The sequence below is a fragment of the Sinohyriopsis cumingii genome, chromosome 11 (assembly GCF_028554795.1).
Source record: "Sinohyriopsis cumingii isolate HCF-2022 chromosome 11, ASM2855479v2, whole genome shotgun sequence".
In the NCBI taxonomy this organism is placed as follows: Eukaryota; Metazoa; Mollusca; class Bivalvia; order Unionida; family Unionidae; genus Sinohyriopsis; species Sinohyriopsis cumingii.
Window position 1 is genome coordinate 10,059,582 of NC_142971.1, and position 10,607 is coordinate 10,070,188.

The following is a 10,607-nucleotide window of genomic DNA, read 5'->3' on the forward strand; positions in this document are numbered from 1 at the left end:
GGACAATGCTATTAGCAAATTCACTAATGAACCGGAGGACAACATTTGTAGAGTCCCTATCTGATTTGGTGGCTTGATTATTCATTTCCTCCGGTGTGCTAGTGGATTTGGGTAGCTGGTTTGGTTGATATATGGGTGCCTGGCTATTATTATAATGCCTACTAGAAGTTATTGTAGGGGGTGTGTTTGGTTTGGGTGGTGCTGTTTTGCTTGTGTTAATTTTCCTGGTTTCTTTATTATCATTTTGACTAGTGGTTTTATTTTGTTGTTTGTTGTTGTAGTGGTGGGTAATCTGGGAGGGGTAGTACCTCTGGTGGATGGGCACGTCGTGATCCTTCGGGAGTAGCTTGTCCATCTTTAGTCCTCACCAGGCGCTCAGCCCTCACCTGTGCTCCAAGTAGCTGTAGCATGCGCAGCGGCCACACCACGGGCAAGGGCTTCGACTGGCCGGCTAAACCAGGTAGAGCGTAGCCGACGGGCCTCAAAAAACCCTCGGTGACTTAGGGGCTTGCCTATCCTTGCATGCAAAGCCAGTTTCGGCAGACTGGGCGGAAGAGATCAACTGAGAGATCCAACGGCCACGAAGGCGAATCTGCAAACGTTTTGTGGAGAGTGCAGGGTATGACAAGGCACGGAAGACGTCATAGCCATCCAATGCAGCCGAAGTAGTCCCCAGCCGTGACGAATCTTCGTACCACTGAGTTCTAACTACCAAGGCCGAGAGAGTGAGGCTGTCTCTGTGCAAAGGCTGTTTCACTTTAATCTCCTTCACGCACAGGTTATGTTGTGCACCTATCATTCATCCTCATCATCACACTCATTGTTCCTTACCTGCACCTACCAAAGTCCTACGGCGATGGGCGACTGGTGAAGCAACAGGTGGAGATGACCACTGGGAGTTGTAGTCAGAGTAGGCGGCCCTTGGACAAGTGGTCGTTTTGCTCTGAAACCAGGGCAGCAGAACAGTTCGGCAGCATCCAGGGGCGACTGAGCAGACCTTTTCAGGACGGCGCTGCTCACCCTGAATAGGGAGAGGCCTAGAAAAGGTGGCCTAAAAAGCTTGCCCTAAAATATCTGGCCAGCATGCTGCGGCTAGCAAGATCATCCATATCCGCGGTCGAAATAATCAAAGAAAAAAACTTATTATTGAGCATGGAACATCCGTACTCTCATGGACAAAGAGAACGTAGCAAGACCACACAGGAGAACAGCTCTAGTTGCTAAGGAGCTTTTTCACGCTACAATATTGACATTGCAGCCTTGAGCGAAACCAGGTTCGCAGAAGAGGGTTCTCTTACTGAGCTAGCAAGCGGATACACATTCTTCTGGAAAGGAAAAGCCCAAAATGAGGACAGTATCCATGGAGTCGGCCTGGCTATCAAATCATGTCTTCTGAAGCAGCTTCCGGAAATGCCTGTTGGTATCAATGAGAGGCTAATGAAATTGCGAATACCTATCAGCCACAAACGCCATGCAACAATCATCAGTGCCTACGCCCCTACCCTATCGAGTCCAGCAGAAGCCATCGATCAGTTATATACCGACCTCAGCTCTGTACTTAGCTCAGTTCCAGCTGACGACAAGATCATACTACTGGGGGACTTCAACGCCCGTGTTGGCTGTGATTATGGTCGATGGAAAGGTGTGCTTGGCAAACACGGTGTCGGCAGAATGAATAACGACGGCCTGCTCCTACTCAGCAAATGCGCAGAATTTAACCTCCTAATCACAAACTCAATGTTCAGAATGGCGAACAAACACAAGAACACCTGGATGCACCCCAGATCTCGCCAATGGCACTTAATCAACTATGTAATAGTCCGCCAGCGTGATGCCAAGGATGTCCTCATCACCAAGGCCATGCGAGGAGCAGAATGCTGGAAAGACCACAGACTTGTCAGAACTACTCTACAGCTGCACATTGCCCCTCATCACCTAAGGCGTCCTAAACTTGTGCGCACAGCCTTCAACATTGTCAAACTCCAGCAGCCTTCCACCAAGTTCAATTTCCAGAAGAGACTAGATGACAAGCTGTCAACAAACGGACCGATATGTGGAAATGCCTCCGAAAAATGGAACAAGCTCAGGGACACGATAAGAGAAACAGATATGGCGACCCTGGGCCCAAAGAAGCAAATCCATCAAGACTTGTTCGACGAGAACAACGATGCCATTGAAGATCTGCTTGCCAGAAAGAAGAAAGCATTCATGGACTGGCAGAATGACACAAATTTCATCAACAAAAAAGACCGCTTCAAATTCTATCAAGCTGAGGCTCAGAGGGAAATCCGCAAGATGCATGACCATTGGTGGGAAAGAAAGCTGATGAAGTGCAAAGCTATGCTGACACTAACAACTCCAAAGAGTTCTATAACGCCATCAGGTCAATCTTCAGCCACGCAAAGTCCAGCTCTGCGCCCTTGCTCGCTGCAGATGGCATTACACTAATAAAGGACAAGAATGGCATTAAGGAAAGATGGAAAGAACACTTTAGTCAGCTCCTAAACATGCCCTTATCGGTCAGCCAATCTGTTCTTGACCAAATACCCCAGAAGCCAACGCACGACCAACTGGATATTCCACCAACGATGGAGGAGTTGAGGAGGGCCATTAAACAAACTAACTGTGGCAGGGCACCTGGAAAGGATGGTATCCCAGCGGAGGTGTACAAGGCTCTCAGTGAACAGACTCTGGAGGCATTCCACGATGTGCTGATCAGCATCTGGACGGAAGAAGAGATGCCAAACGACCTCCGGGACGCATCAATCATGACCGTCTATAAAAATAGAGGCACACGTGTGGACTGCAGTAACTACAGAGGCATCTCCCAGCTGTCCATAGCTGGCAAAATACTTGCTCGCATCATCCTCAACAGGCTTATTGCGGAAGTGTCAGAAGATAACCTCCCCGAGTCTCAGTGTGGTTTTCGCCCAGACCGCAGCACCGTTGACATGATCTTCGCAGTGAGACAAGTCCAAAAGAAGTGCCTTGAGCAGAACATGAATCTGTATGCTGTCTTCGTGGACCTGACAAAGCCTTTTGATACAGTCAACAGAGACGCACTGTGGGTAGTACTCAAGAAACTTGTTTGTCCTCAGAGTTTACCAACCTCATTCGGCTCCTCCACGCTGACATGACTAGAAAGATTCTCTCAGACGGTGAACCCTCTGAGAAATTCCCAATATCTAATGGTGTCAAACAGGGCTGTGTACTTGCTCCGATACTCTTCAACCTCTTCTTCGCACAGGTACTGTTCCATACCATCCATGACCTTGACATTGACATCTACATTAGGTATCGCCTGGATGGATCAGTGTTTGATCTCCGTCGCCTAGCTGCAAAAACAAAGACGCTAGAAAGACTCATCATTGAAGCACTCTTTGCAGATGACTGTGCCCTCATGGCGCATGAAGAGACTCACCTACAGGCAATCATGGACAGATTCTCTGAAGCCTCCAACTTATTTGGACTCACAATCAGCCTAGGAAAGACAGAAGTCCTCTTCCAACCCGCCCCAACCAATGTCCCCTCACAACCCTGTATCACCATTGGCGACATGCAGCTGAAGAATGTGGACAGTTTCAAATACCTTGGCAGCACAATATCTAGTGACGGCTCCCTGGACAAAGAAATCACTGCGAGGATCCAAAAAGCCAGTCAAGCACTCGGACGACTTCGAACCAAGGTTTTGCAGCGAAGGACATACGCCTGTTAACAAAGATGAAAGTGTACAATGCAGTTGTCCTCACGTCTCTCTTGTATGGCTGTGAAACGTGGACACTCTACCGAAGACATATCAGTCAGTTGGAACAATTCCATCGACGCTCCCTGAGATCCATTATGCGGATCAAGTGGTAGGACCGAATCACCAGCCAGGAAGTCCTTGACAGAGCCAACACAACAAGCATCGAAGCCAAACCAATCCAGGCCCAGCTTCGTTGGACTGGCCATGTCATCCGCATGGATCAAAGCAGAATCCCAAAGCAGTTGTTCTATGGCGAGCTAGCCCAGGGAAACCGAAACCAAGGCCGCCCTCATAAGAGGTACAAAGACAACCTCAAGATGAACATCAAATGGACAGACCTCCAACCCCGCCAGCTCGAGCTCGCTGCCTTAGACAGAAGCCATTGGCGAGCGCTGACCAGAAAAGTCTCTTCCACCTTCGAGGATGACCGCCTCCAGCGTCTTGCTGCAACTCGGGAGAGACGTCACAGAACTGTATCACAAATACCACCAACCACCGGTGTCCCATGCCCCACCTGTAACTGCATGTGTGCATCGGAATTTGGACTCAGGAGCCACATGCACGTCCACCGTTGAATGAGATCGCACAAGTTGTCTTCCTCGACTCGAGAGACTACCATTATTTATATGGGGGTTCTGTTTTGTTTGATTGGTCGTAATGTTCAGTTCAAAATTGTGTTCTTTTTGGGTGGGTGGGGTTTTTGGATTTTTAATGATATTTAGTCTTGCTTCTTTATATGATGTGTGCGTCTAATCCATATGTTGCACTATAGCAAATTCACGAGCAGTTAGGGGGCATTCATATGATTTAGGGTGATGAGGTCCTGTACCTGTACGCATTGAAACGCCTGTGTCATCGGCTACTATAGATATAGCCGCGACAAAAAATCTGATTGGCGTGCCTATGATAGTGCGCAGCAGTCGCGATTCTCATCACTCCAAGGCCAACGGTGGTCGCAGTGGTGAGTCCGTAAATTGCATCTTAAGGTCTCAATGGACAGTTTGTCTGGTAAATTTTCATCCGACAATGACCTATTGCAGAAAATGAGAATAATTTTACACTGAAGATACAAATAAAAACAAACTAATGATTTTTGTAAAAAGCATTCATGTGAGATTTCGACTGGGGCAATCAGGTTAACTGCTAATGCAACTGGTGGGTTTTATACTGAACCAACACTGCCACCAACCCCTAAATTTTATATTCATTTTTGAAGCAAAGATCTATATTGGATATTTTCCTGTGACAAGGCAGCTCAAAGAATCAGTATGTGCCTTATGCATGAATAAAGTTCACTAGTACTATAACAAATTAGCATACTTTTCATCACCCCTCAACCATCAAGATTTTTAAATATTTACTTCTGCAGCAGACACATGTAAATACATAAGCCAAGTCGGCTGCTCATTTGCAGCACAAGTTACGCTTTTGATCTCTGATGATCGTCTAACTGTAACAGGCAGTCACCAACAAGCCAACCCATTTCCAAGCCTAACGCTAAGTAAATCTCAACCACATTACAGATTTAGCTTCTGTGTGAATTTATAAAAGCTAGGCTTGTGATAATTAGGTTCGTGCCTTCTACCTTAAATATTATGGAGGTGTCAAAATACGAAACTATCCAGTGAGACCTAAACACACACACGTTTGTACTTCGCGAGTACGGTATGAGGCGTCGTAACAGACAAAAGTTGGTCCAGTCGTAAACTTGTAGCTGAAATTTCGATGCTGTATGTCGAGAAATACAATATCACGTGCTAGATCAAATTTCCTTAAAGTTCCATTTAGATTTTATACGTTGAAATATACAGTGATGGTTTAAAGTTATATTTCTAATGTCGACTTTTTTTGTTATATTACACAGCGGTTGTTGAAATTCCAATATCATATGTGGAAAATACTTAATTTATACGTTGTATATGCAACTGTTTGTGATTAAAGTTCCATTTCATATGGTGAGCATTTAGATTTCATCTGATGATATTTACAGCAACGAGAAGCAGCCTCTTTGTTTAAAAATAACGCCGACCGTGCATAATTGAATAAACGAATGATATATCTTTATCCTCGATATTATTTTGAATTATTAAAGTGGACATTGTGTAAAGTTGCTTTTAACTCCAACCCATCATTTCCCCATATAAAAAGAACAATTTTGACAAAGCAGGCTAATGTCTAATCACCGCTGTGTAATTCAACAGATACAATCTAAAAACTGAACATATGAAATGTAATTTTCAGCACAATCAATGTGGTTCTATATGTTAAATTGAAACTCAGGACGTATGAATTTAAAATTTCAACAATCGCCGTGTAATTCAGAGGATACGATTTAAAAACTTGACATTGGACATCGAATTTTAAACCAGTGCTGTGTAATTCAACAGATGACATCTAAAAACTCAACATATGAAATGGAACTTTCGACATAAACTCTTTGAACTAATAAATAATTTAGGAATTCTCGACGTATGGCACTGAAATTTCAACCATCGCCGTGTGATTCAAAAGACACGATCTAAAACCTCGACATAGAAAATATAACTTACAAGCTCCACTGTTTAATTCAACGAACACAGTCTCAAATCTCGACGTAGAAAATGGAACTGTAAGGACAAGCATTTTTGATACATTACGTGAAATTGGAATTCTCGACATATGCCATTACAATTTCACCGGCAACGTTCTGATTGGACCAGCTTTTGTCCGCTACGGCGCCTGGTAAGTACGGCGTTTTTCTTAATCATGTCTTGACAATTTCTTCTCACATCTGTTGTTCCACTTTAATTATTTGTATCTGTATCAAGAACTTCGAGAGTCTATCAATTCTTCTGTTATTACTGCCATCACGTTAAATAATGTGCCGGCAGCTTGACCTTGTCCAAACGAATCACTGTCGAGTGCAAGACCCACAGACTTCCAACCATGCATGTTTATTCACTGTTACAATTGTAATGCAGTTACAGGGAATATTTTCCCGTTGAAAACTTGTCTACAGCCATTGTGCAATCCTGGGACTTTTCAACATCTTTTCTTAAACTCACACTAATTATGCTCGTGTTTGGAACAAACAATGATCGATTTTCTCCGAGAACTCTTACATGGACAAGTCCGTCTTTGATGAATATCAGGCGAAGTTTTCCTTCTTCTGGCCGTGTCACTAATGGTGGTTAAATATAATTGATGGTTATCGTGGTGGATGCGTCAGTGAATAATAACTTCATCGTTGCAGAAACAGTCCCTTGCTGATTTCACGTCCAAAGGGAATGTGGCGAGTGGATGATCGTTTAGCGTGCTTATGCGATGATTCCAAAGTGGAGTCTAGTTGGTACACCAGGGTGGTCTCATCTGTCGATTTCTCTCCTATGTCGTATTTATTATATTTGAGCGTATATGATGTCATTCTGAAGCAGATATTCGTTGACATGAGGAACAAAACTGTCTTCGATGTTAGCATCCGCTCTCTGCAGAGCAAACGTCTCCTCGGTAAATTCAGCAACATTATCATTGCTTGGCTGTTTATAAACAATCACTTGTATTTAGTGATAAATCTTAAACACTGTCGCCATAGATGGTTAAGCCCATGTTCGGATAGAAGTTATGTCCCTTGATCTGAATTTTATCTTCATCGACTAATCATTTTTGATGTTGCATGTTTGAAAGATGCTGAACTAGTATCGTCTTCCGAGGGATTCGATAGTGATGCATATACATAGACATTATGTACCAACATTATCATTGTACCCCACCGCTTCTAAGTCCAAGTAAGGTGAATAAATGCGATCCAGACTCATGCACCTTTAATATGTGAAATTAAGCAGTTAAATTAAGTCTGCCATTGGTTATGTCGGCTTTTTCATCTCCTTTATTGAGTAATATTTCTTTAACTACGCTCTATTAATATGCTACGAGTGGCGGAGATGTGAGAGTTGGATTGCTTGGTTGGATCATCATCATCGTCGATGTGCTCTTGCATGCATCAAATTCTATTTCCATTCATGATAAGATCTCCATTCATGTCATCGCCGGATTTTATCCTTTGTGATTGTGTATGCTCATCCACGTATTTGATTCGTTGTATCATCGGCATGATGGCGAGAGTAGAGCTAATATTGCCTCGGCGGCCTTTACGTCACGTATGGTTTCGTCGCATATCAGTATCGTCGATTAGCTCTTACATCCATCGAAATCGATTGCCATTCATGATAAGAACTCAGCTCATTTCATCACCAGACTACTTAAATTTTAATTGTTGCATGTCCGTTAACGTTGTCTTTGACGAAGGCCGCCGACATTCCAGAGTCGATGATTAGTCAGATTTAAATGTTTTATGTAAGGTTTATCGCGTGTTGAGACTCGTGGTTTTAATCATCCTTAACGTCCACGTTGGACGTTTGCAAATTTATGGCGCTGTCTTCAGAAATTATAAGCTCGTCATGGTCGACACCAACAACACTCTTGCGGCTATAAATCTCTAATAGATTTTGCTTTGACAAACTTAAATCAACAAGGTCTTGTGATATTGTTGAACGCTCAAGAACTCTCAGCGGACCAGAGTCGAGATGTCCATATATGGAACTGTCCATTAGAATCTGCAAATGCAATATTGAATGATACAGTGGTAGACGACTCTGACGTCTGTGTGTATAATGAACAATTTCAGATGACGGTGCAAGCCCCATACAAGACAAAATTCAAAATATGTCGAGGTGGTACTGCATTTGCGACTTAATGTGTCCCGTTGAAAAATCCAAGTTGATGATGGCTATATTACGTTTGTGTGGAATCATCGGTGCAAGTTTATCCCGCATGAAGACACATCAGAAGCGCTTGATTCAATTTGTCATCAAAATCTTTATTCTTGGTAGATTAAAACATTTTCTCTCTGAGTTTTCCAGGGTAGATGACGACCTTTTCCTTTTTTGTGGATCACCAATAGCCTTTTGTTTTAGCCATTTTAGCTACCGCAGCCACTTTCGCAATCTCAGGAGGCTCGGCTGCCAACAGCTCTGGAATAGTTGCAACAATCGGTAATATTCTACCTTCTTTTGCAATTGCTCCACGTCTGACTTCAAAAACTTAAATGGTTTGTTTGGCCGCCTTGAGCTAATGAAGCTGCTTTTGGTAAAGCTACATGAAGACATTTCTCCTCAGAAAGTGTTTGTGTAACCCAACAATCTTTTCTACTGTGCTCTTTATTATGGCTTAGACCAAGTTGAAGTTTGTGGTTTGAAATTATGTCGTAACCTTTGCTCAGTTACAAGTTCTCCACGGGCGCGTCATTGACCCTCATTCAGCTATCTGCTCCCTTCATCAAGAGAACTTTGCCAGAAAGAATCACAGTGATGCTTCTGTACCGCCGTCAGGAACAGCAGTAGCACGTTCCTTTAAATGCATATCAACGAATGACTGCGTAAGCAGCTTTAGTTGTTCCAAACAAAATTAAAACATTAGGTACAACGATGTGAAGTATTTCTGGGAAATATTGCTGGGAAATCTGCACACCTGTGTCAACGTTTCGGTCTCGTCCCATGTACGACCACATTTTGTGATTTGTACTTTCTAATGGCTGTTTGGCGGCAGAGAAACATCAGACATAAACCGAAACGCCAAAGACACGTGTCCACATGACTCTGTAGTGGGCGCGAGAAACGAAAAAAAAAAAGAAATGACACGCCTTCGGAGTTCATATATAACATCGAACGCGCCTCCGTAGTCACCATTTTTCGGGTTTTATATGCATCCACAGTATTATTATCAACAACATAACATGACCAGCAACAGCGGCAGGCGTCATACCAAATCCATCGTTGTCGTGACTGTTTTTGTTTAAACAACTGTACTATCTGCTCAGACAATAGCCCTGCAAACATCTCTTTAAAACCCAAATATGTGACTGAGTCTTTGTGAAGGTGTTCTTAATGCTGTCCAACTCCATCTTTGAAAATTGGATTGATGGCTATTAAGCCTGGTGTTTCATCATTTCCTGCCGCGTTCTGACATTTCTAGTGCCGTACTGTATATGATCTGCATTGTTGGATGTGTCATTGGTAAACGTCATAGACGGGACAGCAGACCTCACGTAATTGTCACTGTAAGTGGCAAGTCCGAGAATCATCGTATCCAGGTCGAAGTACTCCATAAAGGCTTCGACTTCCTTTCCGTCGATGAGTTAATGCGTGCTGCTGAAGAGAGCAAAGACGAAGTTGTTGTCATTTGCACCATTGGTCTGTATAAGTTGATTTTCAAAAAGGCGTCACGCTGGAGAAAATAACGAGATGTACCATGCAATGCTGGTTGGATACCCAAACTCTGTATGAAAATTTCTGAAAATTTTGGACGCTTTGATCTCGCAACAGAGATGAATTTATCTTGCAAGCCGGACCTTATATGTCTTTTAATCGAGTCATTGTTTGTACATTATTGTTTTCGCCGAATACCCTCTGCGTGATAATCATCCGTTTTGCGTTGCCAGATTTACAATCATCGAATCAGAATAGGCTGATGTCGTAAAGCAGCCTCATTGAAGATTGTACTGACCATTGTTGCCATTGATGGAAGCGCAACCGACTTTGGTATTTACATTATTTACAGTAAGGACAGCACAACACATATAGGAAGGTACAGACGGACACCGGGTCATTTACTACGCTCAACAGATTTTGCACACCCTCCCCCCAAAATCAACTCCTGGAGAGTGCAAAAGGCGTCCGCTACTTGTTGACATGGCGGAAAGATGTGTTTATCTGTTGAGTTTCGGGAAAACCCCAATAAGAAAACGGGTCCTATAGTATATAAGCTGACTGATACTTGGAAATTCAAAGATAGCTCACGCGATAGGAGTGACTTATTTGTTGTTTAT

At 43.3% G+C, this 10,607-nt stretch overlaps 1 protein-coding gene across 1 annotated transcript; it reads left to right on the forward strand.

The window, feature by feature from the left end:
* The first annotated feature begins 408 nt into the window (after window positions 1-408).
* On the forward strand, window positions 409-9,123 carry LOC149787601 (uncharacterized). Its single transcript, XM_089975578.1, has 3 exons — window positions 409-460; window positions 1,259-2,150; window positions 9,003-9,123. The coding sequence occupies exons 1-3, from the start codon at window positions 409-411 to the stop codon at window positions 9,121-9,123; spliced, it is 1,065 nt and encodes a 354-aa protein (XP_089831704.1).
* Window positions 9,124-10,607: the final 1,484 nt, after the last annotated feature.

Coding starts and splice junctions, on each gene's coding strand:
- LOC149787601 (XM_089975578.1), top strand. CDS start 409: ATGCGCAGCGGCCACACCACGGGCAAGGGCTTCGACTGGCCGGCTAAA. Junction 461..1,258: donor CGACTGGCCGGCTAAACCAG/GTAGAGCGTAGC, acceptor TTGACATTGCAG/CCTTGAGCGAAACCAGGTTC. Junction 2,151..9,002: donor AAGCAAATCCATCAAGACTT/GTTCGACGAGAA, acceptor ACCTTTGCTCAG/TTACAAGTTCTCCACGGGCG.